The following is a 22,454-nucleotide window of genomic DNA, read 5'->3' as shown; positions in this document are numbered from 1 at the left end:
CTGGCCTGCCCCATGCTTATGGAAACCTTGGCGTTTGCCCACCTGTAGGGGGAGGGGATTTCTCAGGTCCCCCTCCTGACCCCAGCAGTGATCCCCTTGGCACCCTGAGCAAGGGGGTTCAATCTGGAAAAATGTAAGCGAAGATAATTTTCCTCTCTTTGGTGGTTCAGGCCACTTATCTAGTGGGTCACATAGATGCCTTTGTGTAGGCCAGTCCACCTCCACTAACTCAGCGTATAGGCCTTCAGTGATATGCTGGGTTACTGTCCGGGCTGAATACTGCCCGGCTCTGGCCTCTGCCCATCACTTGCCTTATAAGGGGTTGATGGAGGATCCCCCTCAAGAAATTCCCAGAAATGGCAGAGACCCAATGTTTTCCTGGAGGTTCTAGCAGTTTTCCCTCCAGAGTTGCAGTAGGAGTTCAGTGGAACCTTTGCAGAATTTCAGGGGAGTAGAGAAAATATAGGTTCATACACAGGGGAAGGGGATGAGAAAGAATGAGAGGGGCAAGTTCAGACACAGGAGAGAGAAAGAGAGAAATAAATTCAGACATGAGAAAGGGAGAGTGAGAGTGACAAGTTCTGACACATGTGAGGGAAGAGAGACAAGTTCAAACATTGGGGGAGAGAAACCAATTCAGACACTTAAGCAATCCAAAACTAATCCCACTAGCCCACACTCTCCCCATAGCTTTGTACTTCCTCTGCTTCAAGTATCCATTTTCACTTAAAAGTTGCACTGGTCTCTGCCTCAACTCCCCACAGAAAAACAGTCCATGCTCAACAACTCTCTTAAAGACATTTCTCCTAAATTCTTTCTTCAATCTCTTATTCACAATTTTAAAATGATAATCCCTTGTCATTGACTCCCCCTGCACAGTAAAGAGTCTTTCCCTATTCACCCTATCAAAACTTTTTATAATTTTAAAAACCTTCATTAAAGCTCCTTTTAGCCTTCTCTGCTCCAGCAGAAATAGTCCCATTATCTCAAGTCTTTCTTCATAACTGACTGAGATAGATATGTTCGAACACAAGCAGAGAGACATGGGGTGAGGAGGGGGATTTTAACTGCAAGCAGATTTCGGGTGACAGGGAGCAGGTGAGTATCAACGACCACCCCCCGCCAGTATCAATTTGTGGCCTGAGCTATTTTAACTCTCAGGCTTCATTTACATTTAACCTGAAATGAGAGTAAATAGGCAGCTGACTACCAGCAATGGAAGATCGGGCAGCCTGGAGTCAGCCCGTTGGCTGGAAGGTAAGTGACGGGGAGGAGTTTTCGGCAGGGTCTTGGGGTAGGGAGGGGGGAGGCTGGAGCAGCAGAGGCCGAGACAGTCCTTGTGGGACCCGAGGAACACTTCTGCTCCTCCTGACCTCACAAGGGAAAAGTTTAACATTTACCTTCTGTGGCCTCTTCAGCCTTTGGAGGGGCTTTGACTGAGCAGGTTGGCCATGGTGGGTGCCCCAAGCAGACCGCGGTTAGAAGGCCATCAGAGGAGAGAGAGAGGTTCAGCCACATAGGGAGAGGAAGAGAAAGCAGCAAAGAGAGATATGGAGGGAGCTTCAGCCTCGGTGACAGATACAGAACAGATACCCACAGAAATAAAGAAAGAACCAAGCCAGAGAAACATGAGATAGAAAAACACATGCAGGGCTAGAGAGTAGAGAACCAGAAATACATACATGGATATATATGTAGAGAGAGAGAAAACAGAGAGAGCCATAGGCACACACAAGGACTGTGATGCGTTTTGGTTATTTATGATCACAGATGAATTTGTCAAAAGATTGGAGCCACTCGTGAGGACATGCTTACAAAAAAAATGAATATAAAATCATTTTGCTCCAGTGCTTCAAGATTTTACTCCAAAAAAAAATCAGATGACCCATCCCCTAACATTATTACAACAAGGGATGAGGCAGGTCTGTAACCTTTCTAGAGCAACAACATGAGATTTTAGGCTTGTGATTTCACAGGCCGCAAGTTCCTGATCTCAGCAGGACTATTTGGGGGAATTGACGAGTGGAAGCCTTACTCTTCCCGACATGCAGAGAGGCACAATTGATGTGCAAGTTAACCCAGGCTGCTCTTGCATACCACCTAGTGGACAGTAACGTGGCAGAACTGGAAGAGGTCTGGCGGGGGGTGGGGGGGGGGCACCTGTTCAGTCTAGGAATGGTGTGTAAAGTTGGGAATAAACAGAAGAGATAAAAACAAAAATATCAGAGGCAATTTTTTTAAAAGTGCAGTTATCAAAGTTGGAGGTCCAAATGTAAATTCAGTATAATTTATTGGAGTGATCTTTACATGAAAGATTTTATTGGAAGAAAACACATTTGAGACTCCCATTTGTACTGGCATGTCTAGCTGTATTGATCAGACCACCAGGTGCAACACCAAGCAGTCTTTTCCCTAATTGTGCTGAATATCCATATTCCCAATAGAATAGCACTGTGCCTTTAACAAGAGGGAACTGTATTAATCTAAAATTCAGAACCTTACTTTTTATTGGGATGATAAGCTGAGGGATAACGGGAAGGATCTTCATGCCACCATGTTCCAGCATGTCATGTATCCCCTGCCGTGCAAAGAAGTTATATGGGTGCACAGTGTCACAGAGACCGTCAAAGAACAGAGGCAGGTAATGGTGGTAGTCTAATTTCTCAATTTCCACCTGTAAGAAAACAATGACACCTTAAAGATATGTTTCCTTATAACGATGAGCAAGACCAATAAAATGTATTATTTTACGAGCTTTTTTGAGGTACATTTGGCACATGCCTGCTCTCTTATGTTTTTTAAATAAATTGAATGATGTTATAGTAATGCACTTTCAATGGGAGTTTTAACCATTCACCGATAGCATATCTACTCAATGGACCTATTTACTATTGGCAAGATGCAACAGTGATTGATCCACTAGCAAAGAGTCTTGATGCTGAATTTTCCTGGACCAGCATTGAAGCACAAAATATTGCTATGCAATGGAACATAGGAACAGGGGTAGGCCATTCAGCTCCTCGAGACTGGTCCACCATTCAATTAGATCATGGTTCATCTCTACCTCAACTCCATTTACCCACCTTTGATCCATATCCCTTGATACCCTTATCTATTAAAAATCTATCAATTTCAGTCTTGAAAATTACAATTGACCCAGCATCCACAGCCTTTTGGGGGAAAGAATTCCAGATTTCCGCTAACCTTTGTGTGAAAAAGTGCTTCCTGATTTCACTCCTGAATGGCTCAGATCTAATTTTAAGATTGTGCCCCCTTGTTCAGGATTCCCCCACAAAAGGAAATAGTTTCTCTCTATCTACCCTATCAAATCCCTTTATAATTTTAAACACACCTCAATCTTCTATTCTCAAGGGAATACAAGCCAAGTTTATGCAACCTGTCCTCATAATTTAACCTCTTAAGCCCTGGCATAATTTTTGTGAATCTCCCTCCAAGACCAATATATCCATCCTGAGGTACGGTGCCCAAAACTGAACATAGTACATCAGATGGGGTCTGACCAAGACTCTTTACAACTGGAGCATAACTTCCTCCCCTTTGTATTCCAACCCTCTTGAGATAAAGGCCAACATTACATCAGACTTTTTGTACCTGTACACCAGCGTTAAGTGATTTGTGTACCTGGACACCCAAATTCCTTTGCTCTTTCACAATTCCTCATCTTTTGCCATCAAGAAAATATTCTGATTTGTCTTTGTTGGTTCCAAAGTGGATGACCTCACACTTCCCCACACTGAACTCCATCTGCCACAGTTTTGTCACTCACTTAATCTGTCAATGTCCCTTTGTAACTTCCTGCTCCCATATACACAACTTACTGTGCCTCCTAACACAGTGTCATCTGCAAACATAGATATACAACTTTCTATTCCTTCATCCAAGTCATTTTATATATATATACATATAGTAAAAAGCTGAGCCCCCAGTACAGATCCCTGGGGGACACCACGGGCGCTAAATTAGGCTGTGTACTGCCTGTTATTTGGGCGCTACATGGCCTCGCCGACATCCAAGATGGCGTTTTGGATGCAAACGCACGTATCCTGCGTGACGTGCCCCAGACGCCATCTTGGTATAGGAGTTAGCGCATGCGCTAATACCAGACGCTGGAGGCATTTAAAGTAGGGAGAAAATGGCTGCAATCAGTGTGCAATGCTGATTTAAAGTGATACACACCATTTTCGACCTCAACACTCAACTCAATGCACAGTCTTATCCCCGACCATCTAAACGTTTCTTACAATGCCTGAAGGACCCCCCCCCCCGAACGCCCACCACCAGCGCTATTTAAAGGGCCATGCAGGTGTTGCAGGTTAGTTGCTGGATTATTGCTTCTGGCTGCTGGAGGAGTAGGAAATGTTTTTTGAAGCTCCCTATTCTTATTGAGAGTCCCAACACTACTTTTGAGAGTGCTTTGGCAGGTACTGCCTTACGGGTTAGAAAGTTACAACCCTGGTGGAACAACATTCCTGCCAACCATGGACAGTCTGCAAGGGCTTCTGCTGGGCATTGAGCATGACTGGGCGCATGCAGAGAGGCCACGCCCAGCAGGTCAAGCTGCAAGGAGACTGAGGACGGGGAGGCGCAGGGCATTGAGCAGGAGGCCCTACCAAATGAGAGCCTTCTGGGATCAATTCTCTTACCTCAACATGACCGAGGAGGATTGCATTCAACGCCTGAGGTTCACCAAGGAAGTCGTCACCGAGATCTGTCAACTGGAGCGGCCACAACTACAGCCTCAGAACAGGGCGAGGACAGCATTGCCTGTGGCTGTGAAGGTCACCATGGCACTGAATTTTTACGGCTCAGGAGTATTTCAGGCCTCTGCTGGCAATATGTGCAACATCTCACAGTATGCACTGCACTGCTGCATAAGGGAGATCACAGACGCACTGTACCACATGAGGAACAGGTTCATCACCTTTCCTCTCAACAGAGACAATCAGAACGAGCGAGCATGGGGGTTTGCCCGCATTGCTGGTTTCCCTATGGTGCAGAGTGCCATGGACTGCACACATATTGCCCTGTGTGCCCCGCACATCAACTCGGCTGTATTCGTCAACCGTAAGGGCTTCCACTCCCTCAACGTGCAGCTGGTGTGCGACCTCACGCATCGCATCTTGGAGGTCGATGCCCACTACCCTGGGAGCAGTCACAACATCCTTCATCATGCGGCTGTCCAACGTGCCAGCTATCTTTCATCCGACTCGGCAAGTCAAAGGCTGGCGACTGGGCAACAAGGGCTATCCCCTCACGACGTGACTCATGACACCGGTCAGGAATCCAGGCACACGTGCACAGCAGGCCGATAATGAGACATATGCTGCCACACGCAACATCGTGGAGCACACCATAGGCCTCCTCAAACAACGCTTCCGCTGCCCAGATCGGCCTGGAGGAGCCCTGCAGTACTCCCCTGAGCGGGTGGGTAGATTTGTGGTGGTCTGCTGCATGTTGCACAACTTTGCCATCATGAGGGACCAGCCTTTGCCACCAATGAGTGCAGAAGACCCTGAGCCAGAGGTGGAGAAGGAGGAGACTGAGGAGGAAGAGGCGCAGGAGCAGGAGGAGGAAGAGGCTGAGGAGGAGCAGGAGGAGGGTGTGGAGCTGGAAGAGGAGGTGGAGGAAGACGTAAGGGTGCAGCAGGAACCACGCGCCTTGTCTGCAAGGGCTGTGCGTGCTCACCTGATCCGAGCCCCCTATCAATAATTTGAACTACATCCCCCAATTCACCAACAGTCCTACATTCCCCACCTTTCCCCTCCCACAAGACAATCAAATCACCCTCCATCACATTACACATGGGTGTCCCTCTCAGCTCATTGCATGAATAAAAACCACCACCAAATGCGAAATCAAACTCTCATTTATGGATTAATAAATGAAATTATGCAAACATAACAGAACTATTCACCCTAGTGCATTTCTATAGTGCCTGTTGTCCGTGTGCCTTTACCTATCCTAGTGCTCCTACGAGGTGCTTCCCCAGTGGCTGGAGCATGGGTGGCGGAAGGCTGCTGGCCTTCAATGGAGGAACATCCAGATGGCCTTGGAGGACGACCTTGAGCAGCTCTGGGCCTGGAGGTCCGGCTTCAGACTGCACCATCTCAGCATGGACTGCAACAGTCTGGCTTGGCTGGCTGAGAGGCAACAACAGGGGCTGTTGTCCTGGGAGAGGACAGCAGGTCCGAATGCCATGGCGCCACTGCTACTCTCACGGGGTGGCGGCTCAGCAATCCTGGTCATCGGCTGGCGAACAGATTGTTGGAGTGCTGTGACGCCTTGGAAGCCCCGTTCCACAGTGGTCCCCAAAGCCATGATAGCAGCAGTCTGAGCTTCCAAGGGAGCAGTCTGAGCTGCAAATGCAGCAGTCAGACCTTGGATGGCAGATGTTTGTGCTGCAATAAATGCTGTGACATCAGTCATCAGACGCAGCATCACGGTGGGTTCCACAGATGTTCTGATGGAGGTGACCTCCCGTTCCATGTTGGAAAGGATGGGCACCAAGCTCTGCGCAAAGCCCTGCGATAAGTTGGAGCTGGACTCCTCCATGCCCCTTCTCACTGCGCGCAGGCTTTCTGGCAGGCTTTCCGGTGCCCCAAGCATTTGTTGATGGACGCCCATCAGCCGTCTTCTGTAGCTTGGCCCATTGAAGTCCTCATCTGACTCCTCTGCAGCAGAACTAGTGAGCGACCTCACCTTCCAGCGAGCTGACACCTGTTCCCTCTCCTGCGCACTTGTGCTCGGTGTCTCACCACGTGCAGTTCCCTCCTCGAACCTAACCTCTAAACCTCCACAACCCAAAGTGTCAGTCTCTGAGCTGGTGGAAGCAAGTGTCAGATCGAGTGACGGTGTAGCTTCAGTGTTCTCCTCCTCCTCCTCCTCCTCCCCTTCAGGTGCCGTCATGTGTTCTTGGGTATCTGCAATGACAGGGAAACAGGTTGAGTTGTTGAGTGGGGAGAGGAGCAAGTTAGAAGTGTGTGCTGACAGCATGTGAGTCAGAAAAGATTATGGGAGAAGGGAGATGTGGAAAAGGAGAAGGAGCATTAGATATGCAGAGACTCCCTTGACTGGGACCTCCAGCGCGGCACGTTGTGACGGCTGCAGCGACGGCCCGTCCAATGATCCGCAGGACCATCTCCTCCGGGGGGGGGGGGGGGGGTGCGGTGAGGACGTGCAAACATGCCCGTCCAGCCTCAAGTCGCTCCTGCTGCCAGGTGTTATACGCCACCTTCTCCTGCAAGAAAGTGTGTTCGTGAGTGTCCTGCAAGGTGTGTAAGTAATGTGCCTGTCATGGTCGAATAGCTGCCAGTTTGTGTGACTTGTGAGTGGTGGTTGTGTGGCCTGCAAGTGTGGTGCTATATGCGGGTGAGCTGCAGCATTGCGTATGGATGGGCAGTGTTTGTTGGTGGGTGGGTGGGTGATGGGAGGAGTTCTGCATGGAGTATTGGTGCAGTTGGTAGGATGTGCCACCTGAAGCCTGCATTCACTCACCTTGACCACTCATGACAAATCATTAAATTTCTTCCAGCACTGCACCCACGTGCATGGTGCAATGCTCCTCGCAGTTACCTTTTTTTTCATTCGTTCATGGGATGTGGGCGTCGCTGGCGATGCCAGCATTTATTACCCATCCCTAATTGCCCTTGAGAAGGTAGTGGTGAGCTGCCTTCTTGAACCGCTGCAGTCCGTGTGGTGAATGTTCTCCCACAGTGCTGTTAGGAAGGGAGTTCCAGGATTTTGACCCAGCGACGATGAAGGAACGCTGATATATTTCCAAGTCGGGATGGCATGTGACTTGGAGGGGAATGTGCAGGTGGTGTTGTTCCCATGTGTCTGCTGCTCTTGGCCTTCTAGGTGGTAGAGATCGCAGGTTTGGGAGGTGCTGTTGAAGAAGCCTTGGCGAGTTGCTGCAGTGCATCCTGTGGATGGTACACACTGCAGCCACAGTGCGCCGGTGGTGAAGGAAGTGAATGTTTCGGGTGGTGGATGGGGTGTCAATCAAGCGGGTTGCTTTGTCCTGGATGGTGTCGAGCTTCTTGAGTGTTGTTGGAGCTGCACTCATCCAGGCAAGTGGAGAGTATTCCATCACACTCCTGACTTGTGCCTTGTAGAGTCAGGAGTCAGGCTTTGGGGAGTCAGGAGGTGAGTCACTCGCCACAGAATATCCAGCCTCTGACCTGCTCTTGTAGCCACAGTATTTATATGGCTGGTCCAGTTAAGTTTCTGGTCAATGGTGATCCCCAGGATGTTGATGGTGGGGTATTCGGTGATGGTCATGCCGTTGAATGTCAAGGGAAGGTGGTTAGACTCTCTCTTGTTGGAGATGGTCATTGCCTGACACTTCTCTGGCACGAATGTTACTTGCCACTTATGAGCCCAAGCCTGGATGTTGTCCAGGTCTTGTTGCATGCGGGCTCGGACTGCTTCATTATTTAAGGGGTTGCGAGTGGAACTGAACACTGTGCAATCATCAGCGAACATCCCCATTTCTGACCTTATGATAGAGGGAAGGTCATTGATGAAGCAGCTGAAGATGGTTGGGCCTAGAAAACTGCCCTGAGGAACTCCTGCGCCACAGCCTGCCAATGCCTACACAGCTGTAGTCTAGAGGGTCTCCGGCCACCCTGCGGGTACCTGCTTGCCCTCCTTTGGTCTACGCCTTCCACCAGGTCCTCCAGAGCATCGTTCGAGAATCGTGGAGCCCGCTCTCTTGCTAGTGCAGCTACTTGCGATGTCATTCTCCCTTCTCCTACTTGGCTGTGAATCTGCCATTGGAAATGTGCGCTGTGCATGCCCCATTTCCAACTTCCTCATTCTCCGTGCAGCCTCTCAGCAGCGAGGGCTGCGCTTGCTGCACAGAGATTTCATCATACGTATCAGGCAGCACGAAGTTCACGTGCTGCCTTATCAGGCAGCACGAAGTTCACGTGCTGCCTGCGTAGGGTCCATTGGGCGCGGGGTGGTACCATCGCCCAGAACAGACCCTTATCCAATTTTTCCCCCCACTTGTCACAACTTTCCAATCAGAGTACATTTCTTTTGTCCCTGCTCTCTGTTTCCTACCTCCCACCAATTACCAACACATGTCACAGGGTTACCTCCAATTCCATGCACTCTAATTTTTGATAAGAACCTTGTCAAGTGCCTTCTGGAAGTCCATATGGTCAACACCCATAGATACTCTCCTAGCCACCATGCAAGAGGCCTCCTCAAAAAATTAAATTAGATTAGTCAGACATAACCTACCCTTCACAAATCCATGCTGACTCTCTTTGATCATACTTGTCTCATACTTGTCCAATTGCCCAGTCATTCTGTCCCTGATGACAGATTCCAGTAATTTCCCCACAACTGATGTTAAACTGTCAGGTCTGTAGTTACCAGCTTTCTCCCTCCCTTCCTCCTTAAATAATGGAGAGACATTTTTATTTTTCCAATCCAAAGGCACAATTCCTGAATCTAGAGAGCATTGGAAAATGATGACTAACGCATCTGCAATTTCCCAACCTGTTTCTTTTAAAATCTTAGGGCGGAAACCATGAGGTCCTGGAGATTTATCTATCTGCTGCCCGTATCCTAACTCACACCAATCACCTCGATTTTAAAAATCTCATCCTTGTTTTCAAATTCCTCCATGGCCTCGCCCCTCCCTATCTCTGTAACCTCCTTCAGCCTTGCAACCCTCTGAGATTTCTCTGCTCCTCCAATTCTGGCCTCTTACGCGGCCTTAATCTCTGCAATTCCCTCCCTAAACCTCTCCACTTCTCTACCTCTCTTTCCTCCTTTAAGATGCTCCTTAAAACCTACCTCTTTGAGCAAGTTTCCTGTTCTAATATCTACTTATGTGGCTTGGTGTCAAATTTTGTTTGATAACGCGCTTGTGAAGTGCCTTGGGATGTTTTACTACGTTAAAGGCGCTATATAAATGCAAGTTATTGTTGTTAAGTCCCATTATTTTCTCCATTATCATTTTCTTCCCCATGACTTATTTTTAGGTTCCCTTGTACTGCTGGTATTTTGACCTCTTCCTGTGAAAACAGATACAAAGTATCCATTTAACAAGTCTGTCATTTCCTTATTATCCATTATAGTCTCACCTCCATCTGTCTTTAATGGGTTCACATTCCCCCTTGCCATTCTCTTTCTCTTAATATAGTCATAAAAGCTTTTATTCATGTTTCATATCTCTTGCAAGTTTTTTTTAATACTCCCTTTTTACACCTCTTATTACTTTCTTTGTAGCTCCTTGTTGCTTTTTATAGCTCTCCCAGCCTGCTGGATTTCCACTTTTCCTTGGATTTGTATAAGCCTTTTCTCTTAGCTTGATACTGTATCTTACTTCATTTGTTGACCATTGTTGCCTTTTAGGGGTATGTACTAATTTTGTATCGTATCAAATATTTCTTTGGATATATCCCACTATTTGTCTGTAAGTTTGCCCATTAATAGTTCAGCCCAGTTTACTGTGGTCAATTTATTTCTCATCCCTTCGAAATTTGCCTTACTTAAATTTAAAACCTTGGTTTGCAATTCTCGCTTCTCTCTCTCAAACCTAACATCAAATTCAATCATATTATGGTCACTATTCGCAAGATGTTCCATTACAGTCAGATTGTTAACTAATTCAGGTTAATCATTCATCATTAAATCTAGTATGGTCTTGTTGGTTCTAAAAACATATTGCTCCAGAAAACTGCCTTGAATACATTCTAGAAATTCATCACCTTTACTACTTGGGCTATTCTGCTTCTTTCAATCTATGTGAAAATTAAAATCTCCCATTATAACCACATTGTTCCTGATACATGCTTCCCTGATCACCATATTTATACATTTCCCCTCTACATCACCACTGTCTGCAAGTCTGTAGACAACGTCCACTGGTCTTGCATCCTTTACTGTTCCTTACTTCTAACCCATACTGTTTCCACTGCCCGTTCATACTTACTGAAATCCTTTCTTTCCACTGCTGTAATTGTGTATTTTATAAATATTGCTACTCCTTCTCCTGTCCCAATTTCCTTGTCCTTTCTAAAGATCATACAGCCTGGAATATTTAGCTCCCAGCTTGTAGCCAGGTCTCTGTAATAGCTACTACATCATACCCTTTAAACTGAATTTGTGCTTCTGACGCATTTATTTTATTTCTTATGCTACATGCATTTGTGTACAGAACTCTTTTTTTATTTATTGTACAGTGGTTATTTATTTATCTATTTCCAGAGCTAACTGATTCACCTTTAATATAAATTTTGATTATCGGATGAATTTAATGTTCTTTCTTTTAGGTACTTTTTATTTCTCAGTTTAATTTAATTATTTCTTTCTCTAATTGACATCAGCTTTTATTTATTTACTTTTTAATGTACTACTTTTTATTACTTACGTAAAGCTGCTAGTTAGGCTTTGTTCCTTGCCTTTTATTTATTAATTTCTATTTTTTGACGTTTAGTAGCTCCTTAATTTACCGTGTAGTTAAAGGTTGAAGGAAGAGAAAAATAATTGAACATTTAGCTTTCCATCCTTGGTTAATTTACTAAGCAACTTCTTCACCCTCTGCACCTAATTCTCATTCTCATCAAATTCCTGTTTTAAAAGTACTTACTCTGTTCCCAGTTCACTCTGCTATGCTCTCTTCTGCTCGAGGTCTGTGCTCTCGCAGGTATAAATATCTTGCACTCTATAAATACCTTGCCTGAACAAGTAATAGGGTCTAACATTTAGATGACATTTGAATATAAAACCTAGCTGCTAAACAGTGACAGAATTATGTTGCATTTATCTTAAAATGTTGCCACCACTGGCAATGAAGAACTCTCCTCAAGAGCTAGTTTTGTAAGTCTCTGAATTTGTTGCCACAACAACAACAACTTACAAAGCTTTAGTACTCCTTACATACAGAGAAATGTCTCTGAGTCTTTTACAGGGCAGTGGACAATGAGTGGACACTGAGCAAGTGTGAGAAAGGAAAGGCAATGGTTGGGAGGGGGGAGGGTGAAAACTCAATGAAAGAAGGAGGTTGTAGGAGACTTTTGACAAGAGGGCAGGAAGTGACAAGGCAGAGGTGATGAAGGTGGGAATTCCAAAGGTTCGATGGTGGAGTGGAGGACAAGAAGTAGGCCAATGCCACTGCAGTGGAGAGTGCACAAAGGGACATATGGCTGGGGGAGATCAGAGAGTTATGGAGGGGGAAGGCCATGGAGGGATTTGAAGGTGAGGATGAGAATCTGAAAGTTTATTGAGGGTTGAAATGGGGAGGCTGGCAAGAGAAACAGTGGAAAAGTCCGGCCTTGAGGTGAAAACATGTAGATTAAAGATTTGTCAGCAGAGGGCTTGCAACAACATGGACAGCTGTCATTGCTTCTGGCCACAAGTGTGCTCACCCCTATATCAAGCAATGCAGTTTCCGATTTCAAATCATGGGGCGGATCTTTCAATTTCAGCAGGGGACGTAAAACGGGTGGTCACAGATCTGCCGCCCATTATACACCCCATTAAAGTCAATAGAAAGGAAAATCGGGGAGGGTATATAACGGGTCGTTGATTTGATAGTGTTGGATTAGCTGAAGTTTACAGGGAGTGGAGGATGGAAGGCCGGGAGAGCATTGGAATAGTTAAGTCTGGAGGTGGCAAAGGCATGGATGAGGGTTTTTGCTAGGGTTACCAACCCTCCTGGATTTTCCTGGAGTCTCCCGGGATTAAAGATTTTCCAGATTTTCCAGACACTCCTGCAAACAATCCAGGCAAAAAATCATAGGGAAATTTTGTTCTCTTGTTTCATGCTGGCCAGACTCACAACAAAGAGTAGGGCCGCGATACACCCACAATGTAATGAGGACCTGGCGCGTGCACACTTTGCTAAAAACAATGCAATGGATAGATCGGTTTCTGGAACACAGAGGATTGTGGGTATTATAGCCGCTATTATTGAATGAGCAACGTATCATGCGACCAATAGTAGGAGTGTGGGGGCAGGATGGTTAGAGGTGGGAGGGCATGTGATGAATCCTTCCAAAATACATCCTAGTTTCAGCAGCAGATGGGCTGAGGATGGGATGGAGGAGGGGGGCGATGTTACAGAGGTGGAAGTAGGCAGTCTTTGTGATGGAGAGGATATAGGTTTTGAAACTCAGTTTGGGGTCAAATAGGACACCGATGTTGTTAACAATTTGGTTCAGCCTGAGAGAGTAGCTGGAGAAGGAGCTAGAATTGATGGCACAGGTACGAAATATGTGGCAGGGGCTGAACTTGATGGCTTCAGTCCATGTTTAACAGGAGGAAATGACAACTCACCCCAGACAGCATGTCAGACAGAGGCAGTGGAGTGGGCATGACTGCTGGATATACATGTGGAAGCTAACACCATGCCTGCAGATGATGTTACTAAAGGGCAACATGTAGATGAGGAAGAGGAGGGAGCCAAGGAAAGGCTCTTGGGGAACTCTAGAGGTAACAGTGTGAGGTGGAAAGAAAAGTCGTTGCTGGAGATGCTGTGGCTACGATCGGATCGATAAGAGTGGAACAAAGTGAGGGCAATATCACTGAACTGGACAACAGAGGAGAGAGGGGGGAGAAGGATGTCTGGTCGACCGTGTCAAAGGCTGCAGAGAGATTACGAGAACGAAGAAGGATAATGAACCATGGTCACAGTCACAGAGGATGGTATTTGTGATTTTGGCAAGGGTTGTTTTGGTGCTGTGGCAGGGACAGAAACCTGATTGAGGAGATTCAAACCTGGAATTCTGGGAAAGATTTGCACAAATTTGGGAGGCGACAACTTGTTTAAGGACATTGGAGAAGAAAAGGAGGTTGGAGATGGGGCAGTAGTTTGGAAGGTCAGAGGAATCGATGGAGGGTTTTTTGAGAAGGGAGATGATGGCAGTTTTGAAAGGGAGGAGAGGGAGCCATTTACAGTGTGAGCTAGGATGGGGGCCAGGAAAAGATGTTGAGTGGTCAGCAATTTAGTGGGAATGGGATCAAAGGAGTAGGAGGTAAATCTCATGGACACGATGAGTCTTGAGAGGACATGAGGGGAGATGGGAGAGAAACTAAGGAAAGACATGGATTCAGGGTAGAGGTGGGCCTTGGGAAAGGTTTGACTTGGTGGGCAAGAGGAAGGGGGAGCAATAGAGCCAATGAATGGATGCTCTCAATTTTAGTGACAAAGAAGTCCTTGAGTTCCTTGCGTTTGTTGTTCAAGGGAAGGGTGGAGGGACAGGCGAAAGAGATTTAATGAAATGAAAAGAGGCCATGGGTTACATTTGCTCTCCAGGAAGGTCGCCACTCTAAAGGTGACACTTTGTGTGGTGTGAAAGCCTGGTGGACCTGGGTTCCGCCCAAAATTCCTGATCCACCCCAGAAGGAAATCTCCTTTTTCTCCCTCCCTCAACCCGGGGATTTCGGTGTATGGTGCTCCATTTTGAATCTTGGTGAGGGAGATTTCGATTCTAATTATTTTAAAAACTGTATGAAATAAAGGCAGAAAGTTCTAACAGAGACAGACAAATGGGTAGCCAAGCATTTCACTTCAGGCAATTATGTTTTTTTGTTATCAGCGGTGTTCTTTGAAGAATAGTCCCTGAGTCATAATCTCCTGGTCATGGGTGTCACAGAATTTTACAAAAAACAAAGATTATTCAACAGATACTTGTAAAGTCAGACTATACAAGAAACCACCTATTAATGTATGAGGAAGATTGTCTGTTGATTTAGGGTTCTTTAGACTACAATTTCTCGTCCTAAATACATACCAAATATAAAAAGAATATGTGAATTTTGCAATGTACTCGTATTTCTTTTCCAATTTTCTTTTTCACCTCCCACAAGGGGCATGATTTTAGCCTGGGGGCGGGGTAGGGGGGGAGGGGAGGGGAGGGGGTGGAACTCCTGACGGAAAACCCGGAAGTATGGGTTTCCCAGATGTCCTTACAGTTTTGATATAAGGATGTTGTTTTTTCCTTTTTTGCCGGTTTCCCGCCCAAAAGGATGGCCTGATTGACAGGCTCATCTCAGTCGGACGGGAGAAGAGCCAGGAAGAGGACGTGATTAGGTAAGTATTAGATTGGGGGGGGGTCATCAGGCGGGGAGGAGGTCACCGGGAGAGGGTCGGGGGTCATGGGGGGCTGGGAGTCACGGGGAGGTCAGTCATCGGGGGGCCAGTCTTCGGGGGGCTGTCAGTCATCAGGGGGGGGCGGCTGTCAGTCATCGGGGGGGTTGGGGTCAGGGGTTATCGTGGGTTTGGAGATCGTGGGGGGTTGGAGATCATGGGGGGGGGTCAGAGATCATAGTGGAGGATCGGAGAACGGGTCGGTTGCCCACCCTCCGTCCCGCCCCCGTGAATACCGGAAGTCGGCGGATTTTGGATTTTTGCAATTGTTATTGCTCCCCCGCCCCCAACCCACCAGTTTTTCCAGGCTAAAATCATGCCTAAGGCTTCTTATTCGGCTGAGATTCCAGTGGCTCTGACAACCCTTCATGTGTCAGCCCAAGTAATGAATGATGGCCATTCAAATGTGGAGCCCAATCCTGTTCTCCTCAACTGCGCATACGCCGCACACACACAATCACACACACACACACACACACACACACTCACAGATACATGAAGCTCAGAAGCTGAAATCAGCTAACTGAGCTTGAACCAGAAATTGAACCTCTGGCCTACTACTCTGTATGTCTCAGCTCTGCATCTGGCCTCTGGTTTCAGTAAGGAAGGGGGAAATTGATCCAGAATCTATCAGTCATCGGGAGAGGGGGGGGGGTCAGTGGGGATGGGGAACAGTCATTGGGGGCCAGTCATCGGGGGGGGGGGGGGGGGGGTCAGTTATCGGGGGGTCAGTCATGAAGGGGGGAGGTCAGTCATCGGGGGGGTCGGGGTCAGGGGTCATGGCGGGGTTGGAGATCGTGGGAGGGTCGGAGATCATGGGGGGGGCAGCACTGCTAAATTAAAATTTAAAACAAATGCGGAAAAACCTGTCAACTCAGCAGAGTATACTGATTATTTTCTATCTAAATGAGCTAAGCTTTTGATGGTACTTGAAGCTCGTCTGGTTTCCTGAACTACATTGTATGGTAACTTCAGTAAACATGTAGATTTTATGATTGCCAACCAACAAGACCTTTAATTCTAATTACATTTTTTCAATCCTATCTGTTACAATTCTCAACATGTCTTAGTCAGACTGGTATCTATTTAATCACAGCTGTAGTTTTCTGGAGTCTGCCTTTGAGATAGTTCCTTCATTTATGACTTTACAACATAAACTTCCAATTAAGCAGAGTCCATCAGCATTGAAGAAATGACTGAGAAAATGTATCTACTAAGCTATAAAATATTGGAGAAAAAGTAACCTTTGAGACAATCCATAGTCTGCAATTTTTTTTAAAGTACCATATATTTAATCATTGAAACTTTATAATGAACAGAGCTTTGAATGTCAAAGGAAACACAAACTTCCCCAAGCATAAAATTCTGGTTTTCTATATTCTAAATGATCCAGAAAGCCATGCTACAAATTACAGTCACGTGTGGCTGTAGCTTCACAAAAGCCAAGCAGCTATGCACTACCATAGGTGACTGTAATACATTTTTGACCTTGATGTTCTTTAAATGCATTTATCAGAAAAAAAACCAACAGAAAACCAATTTGCTATCAGAATTATTGATAACAGTGAGTCTCACTAAAGCCTGCTTGTTCCGATGCTGGTTCTGAGTTTGCCTTGCCGACTTTGACATTTTGTGTATCATCCTGGCACAGCTGAGTCCCTGTGTATCAACTGATAGGTCAGCACCTCTTCACCAAAAAGCATCAATCAATAATGTCTTTATAGAAATCAGCAAAGTAAGTGGTTATGAACCAGGTCCTCTGAAAAGATCAAAATACAGACCACAAAATCATAAAAGAAATCAAATAGGTCTCCCTGGGCTTAAAGTAAATCAGTGTGATGGATAATGAAACCTCACTCTTATTTCTGGAAACCTCAACAATTACATCATTGGGTGCACAGAGCACTATAATATATACACTACACCAAACACAGATTAGATTACATGAGATCACTGTCCATCCTTATCCTTTTTATTTGATTTATCTTTCAGAATACAAACTACATATTTCAGAATATTATACTGCAGTTTTCTAATCAAAAAGCTTTAATTTTATTTTGTACAAATCATTGCTGCATGCTAAAATCTCATACGGATGAGTACTTGAGCTATACTGATTAGGGAGGACCCAGTTCAATTACCTGTTTCTGTGCTGAGTTAGCTGGTCTCAGCTGTGGCAGTGAAGGGGCACTATAATTGGCCTGGGTCAGGGAGAAGCTTTACAGCTAGCAGTTAGAGGAGACTTTGATTCCATTAGTCTGGGCTGGATACAAACCCAGGTCTCAAAAGTCAATGGGCAACCCGCTGTCTCACTCACTTCTCCCTAGTTAAGAGCGCGAATGTCATCTAGATTGTAGAGGGGCTCTATGAGGTACTACAGCAAAAATAATGTTAAATTAGTTTAAATACTTGTTGACTTGAGTATTTCTATTTTATGATGCATTACATAATTCAGTCAAAAGTTATGGTTGGAAAATCTTAATTCGCACGCTTTAAACTGCTTTATTTAAATGCTTCAAGGGAATCTTTGGAGGCATTTTAATATAGGAAGCACATAAATGACTTATATAAAGTAATTTTTCTAATTATCTTTTTTAAGAATGAGTTCAGTAAACTTCTCCTATGCACATCACGTGCACAAGTCTCAGTAGAAGAACAAAGAATAAAGTATGTTTCAGTACTTCAATGCGACATAACACACCATGTGTATTTGGTTGATTGTGAGCTTTCAGAAACTATTTGACCAACCATATTTATGAAGATCCTGTACTGATTGTTTACTGCAGCTTCCCTGTAGTATTAGCTACAAATCATACCAGAAGGAAAAACAAGTTTCCACACTCATCTTTTTAAATATATCCAAAGTGGATTGTGTAAGTGAGGAAAGGAAACCCAGTCCAAAATATCATACAAACAAAAGCTCTGCTGAGGCACTGGAAGAGCATTCAGATGCATACTGTTGTCCAACTCCGTGCAGAAAAGCAAAAAAAAAATCAGATGGCGGAAATCTGAAACAAAAACAGAAAATGCTGGAAACACTCAGCTGGTCAGCAGCATCTGCGGAGAGAACGGAGTAGTTAACGTTTCAGGTGTGGGTTCTTTATCAAAAACAGATGCTGCCTATCTGCTGAATGTTTTGAGCATTTTCTGTTCGTGTTTCAGGTACAGAAGAGTTCTGTCACAACATGCATTGAGCTCAGGTGACTTCTGGGTTGGCAGGTTTAAGGATTCTCTGGAATGTGAGCATTCCATTGGTTCTGACAGACTTCTTAGAGGTATGATTCATTTTTACAGCTTGTAGGTACAGATCAGAACAGGTCACCTGTGACTTCAACTGTTTTGGAACTTGGATAGGAAGCTGCATGTTTTTTTTACTTGATTAGTGAAACCTGATTTTATTTCTGGAGCATAGAAAGCTTTCTGATAAAGCCTTATTTCCTAGCAGGTCTTTCTTTGCTGATCCACTGACTTTGTACAAGTAACAAACTCAAATGATTTGTTTGTTTCAGTTTAAACATGAGCTGAGAAAGCACAATCTGACCAAACTTCTTTAAAATAGACCAATCCTCTCAGCTTTGTAGCCTCCCAGTATAAACTAGAATCAGAGCCACTGCTACTTCTTTTCATGCAAGGGAAAATAAAGCTATAAAAGCAGGTTTCTCTTCCTCCATCTTAAATGGTCTTCATAAATGCCACAAATAACTCCATTACACCCTGACTTCAAAGTTGCACACACTTGTCTATTGAAAAAAATAATAATCATGACAAAACCAAATGTTTTCTATTATTGAGGAGAGAATACAAACTATCCAATTAAAGTCGTAATATAGTGTGCGGTTTTCACACATTGCCATATTCATTTTCTGTTCTGTAAAATACTCATTATGCATGATCCCTTGATTCTAGGCAGAGCTGACTTATGTTTTTGAGTATTTTCTATTCTTACTCTTGATTTTTCAGCTCCAGTTTCTTAGATCACTCCCAACTCACTATGCCTTCACAAGCCTTGATATATAGATATACTTACAGTAGTGTGCTCAGAATAATGAACAGAACAACCTTTCTGTTCATTGTTGTAAATCATGGAATTGTGCTATGTCACCAGAGGATCCCTCTCCGATCTTCGATAAATTGTAGAGCATCACAACATCAGGCCTTGTTTTGGATTTAACTGTCAAGCTCATTTATTTAACACTAAATAAACAAGTGGATAAATAATGGCAATGTAACACATTTATATTTACAGTGGAAACTAGTGGAAATCCTGTGGCTTTGCCTTTAGAAAGACAGGACATTGCGAATATCCCTCAGTATGCATTAGCGATGCTACAAGCATAGGTATGGGGATCTGCACCTTTTGGGGCTTATGAAGCTCCATCTAGTAGTAGAACTGTGCAGCTGCAGGCATTATTGTGTCCCAAATGGTGATGCTCAAATAAGGAGTGTGCAACATATATATCACATTTAATATATTATAGATGATACTATTTATCTTTTCAAAAGGAAAACAGCAAATGTTTGCGGTCTCTGTGCTAAATTGCTATTCTTTTGAATTAACATTTTAGATATGCAGTGATTCTCTTTTCATACTTCTCAACACAGTAGAAGCTACACTGGTCTGACCTAACTCTTGAAGGTTCCAAACCAAATCTCACTTGAATACACTGAAACAGTTAGCGGTGCTCCTTGGAATTAAATAACTGACAACTCAATTCAAAAAGGAGCTCTCAGTCATACACGTAACTGAACCGATCGCACTGCACTGTTTATGTTTGAATTATGTGGTTTGGTTCTACTCTCAAGCCTGTAATCTTGGACACAAACAACCTCACAACATTTGTATCACACGTTAGTTATGGAGGAAGAAGTCCATTCGACCCACCTTAGATCATTTACCCAGAAAGATCCTAAAGTTGTTCCCCGCCCCCCTCCATTTCAACATCCAATTGTTTCTTAAAAAGATTCCAAAGTTTTTGCCTCCACTACTCTTCCTGGAAGTCTATTTTGTCAATTGATCATTCTTAGTGTGAAAAAGAATTTCCTGACATCCTTTTACTAGTTTGAATCTATGTCCCCTTGTCCTGCTCTCACTATTTCACACAGTAATAGTCCAAGTTTATCTTTTCCATTCCCTTAACTATCTCATATAACTCTGAGATTCCTCCTTTCCAGGCTAAAAAGCTTGTTTCTCCAGGCTTTCCTCATAACTCAGACTGTGGACACTAGTAGCTAGATTCTCCTTCTGTAGGCAGGTTGGGGAGAAAGCAGGACTAACACCAGCCCATATGAATCCGTTGTTAACCTGTTCAACCTTCTTCCCAGGTGCCCTCAATAGATGTGCAGTGTGGGTTTGGAGCGATGATACCACTCTTCATTTTTAAAAATTCATTCATGGGATGTGGGCGTCGCTGGCAAGGCCAGCATTTATTGCCCATCCCTAATTGCCCTTGAGAAGGTGGTGGTGAGCCGCCTTCTTGAACCGCTGAAGTCCATGTGGTGAAGGTTCTCCCACAGTGCTGTTAGGTAGGGAGTTCCAGGATTTTGACCCAGCGACGATGAAGGAACGGCGATATATTTCCAAGTCGGGATGGTGTGTGACTTGGAGGGGAACGTGCAGGTGGTGTTGTTCCCATGTGCCTGCTGCCCTTGTCCTTCTAGGCGGTAGGGGTCGTGGGTTTGGGAGGTGCTGTCGAAGAAGCTTTGGCGAGTTGCTGCAGTGGATCTTGTGGATGGTACACACTGCAGCCACTGTGCGCTGGTGGTGGAGGGAGTGAATGTTGAGGGTGGTGGATGGGGTGCCAATCAAGCGGGCTGCTTTGTCCTGGATGGTGTCAAGCTTCTTGAGTGTTGTTGGAGCTGCACTCATCCACGCAGGTGAAGAGTATTCCATCACATTCCTGACTTGTGCCTTGTAGATGGTGGAAAGGCTTTGGGGAGTCAGGAGGTGAGTCAGTCGCCATAGAATATCCAGCCTCTAACCTGATTTTGTAGCCACAGTATTTATGTGGTTGGTCCAGTTAAGTTTCTGGTCAATGGTGACCCCCAGGATGTTGATGGTGGGGGATTCGGCGATGGTAATGCCGTGGAATGTCAAGGGAGGGTGGTTAGATTCTCTCTTGTTGGAAATGGTCATTGCCTGGCATTTGTCTGGCGCGAATGTTACTTGCCACTTATCAGCCCAAGCCTGGATGTTGTCCAGGTCTTGCTGCATGCGGGCACGGACTGCTTCATTATCTGAGGGGTTGCAAATGGAACTGAACACTGTGCAATCATCAGCGAACATCCCTATTTTCTGACGTTATGATGGAGGGAAGGTCATTGATGAAGCAGCTGAAGATGGTTGGGCCTAGGACACTGCACTGAGGAACTCCTGCAGCAATGTCCTGGGGCTGAGATGATTGGCCTCCAACATCCACTCCCATCTTCCTTTGTGCTAAGTATGACTCCAGCCACTAGAGAGTTTTCCCCCTGATTCCCATCGACTTCAATTTTACTCGGGCTCCTTGGTGCCACACTCGGTCAAATGCTGCCTTGATGTCAAGGGCAGTCACTCTCACCTCACCTCTGGAATTCAGCTCTTTTGTCCATGTTTGGACCAAGGCTGTAATGAGATCTGGAGTCGAGTGGTCCTGGCAGAACCCAAACTGAGCAGGTTATTGGTGAGTAAGTGCCACTTGATAGCACTGTCGACGACACCTTCCATCACTTTGCTGATGATTGAGAGTAGACTGATGGGGCGGTAATTGGCCGGATTGGATTTGTCCTGCTTTTTGTGGACAGGACATACCTGGGCAATTTTCCACATTGTCGGGTAGATGCCAGTGTTAGAATTGGGTTACTGGTGATGGGAGTGAGGGAAATTCATTGATGGCTGCAGCCTGTAAATGGGGGACATCAATTTTTCAACAGTAGGAAGTTCCAGATGTCTCAAGCAATAGCAGCCTTGGGGGAGGGGCAAAGGGTGGGGGGGAGAGCCAAAAGCAGGAAGGGCTCCCAGAATTCAGATTCATCTGTGGAGGTGTTGCTGGCTGAAGCCAGGGCCAGAAGAGATCGACTCCTGGGCACTGAGGGTAGGAAATCCATAGAGGCTGATGCCGGCTTTATGGAGGGAGGTGGTAGAAGCTATCAGTGCAACCTTCAGCAACCCAAGAATGGCGACAGGGTGCAGGAAGAGATTCAATGAGTTCTCAAGGGTAGCCAAGATAAGTGAAGGCATTTTTGACAATCCATATCCTCTACCGACTTGCCTGTTATACTTTATCTCTGTCAGCAACCTGGGTTTCAGAGAAACTCACTTTTGCAAATAGTCAAGCACCATCTTTAC

At 45.3% G+C, this 22,454-nt stretch overlaps 1 protein-coding gene across 1 annotated transcript in view; it reads right to left on the bottom strand.

Moving 5' to 3' along the window:
• Window positions 1-22,454, bottom strand: part of LOC137324222 (parkin coregulated gene protein homolog) — a 290,643-nt gene that overhangs the window by 112,052 nt on the left and 156,137 nt on the right. The window contains exon 3 of the mRNA XM_067988362.1: window positions 2,503-2,674. Within this exon, the coding sequence (XP_067844463.1) occupies window positions 2,503-2,674 (172 nt within the window). The remainder of the gene's footprint in view (window positions 1-2,502; window positions 2,675-22,454) is intronic.

Source organism: Heptranchias perlo, chromosome 8, assembly GCF_035084215.1.
Source record: "Heptranchias perlo isolate sHepPer1 chromosome 8, sHepPer1.hap1, whole genome shotgun sequence".
Taxonomy (NCBI): Eukaryota; Metazoa; Chordata; class Chondrichthyes; order Hexanchiformes; family Hexanchidae; genus Heptranchias; species Heptranchias perlo.
Note: the sequence above shows the minus strand (reverse complement) of the source record. Positions and strands in the feature narration are given on the sequence as shown.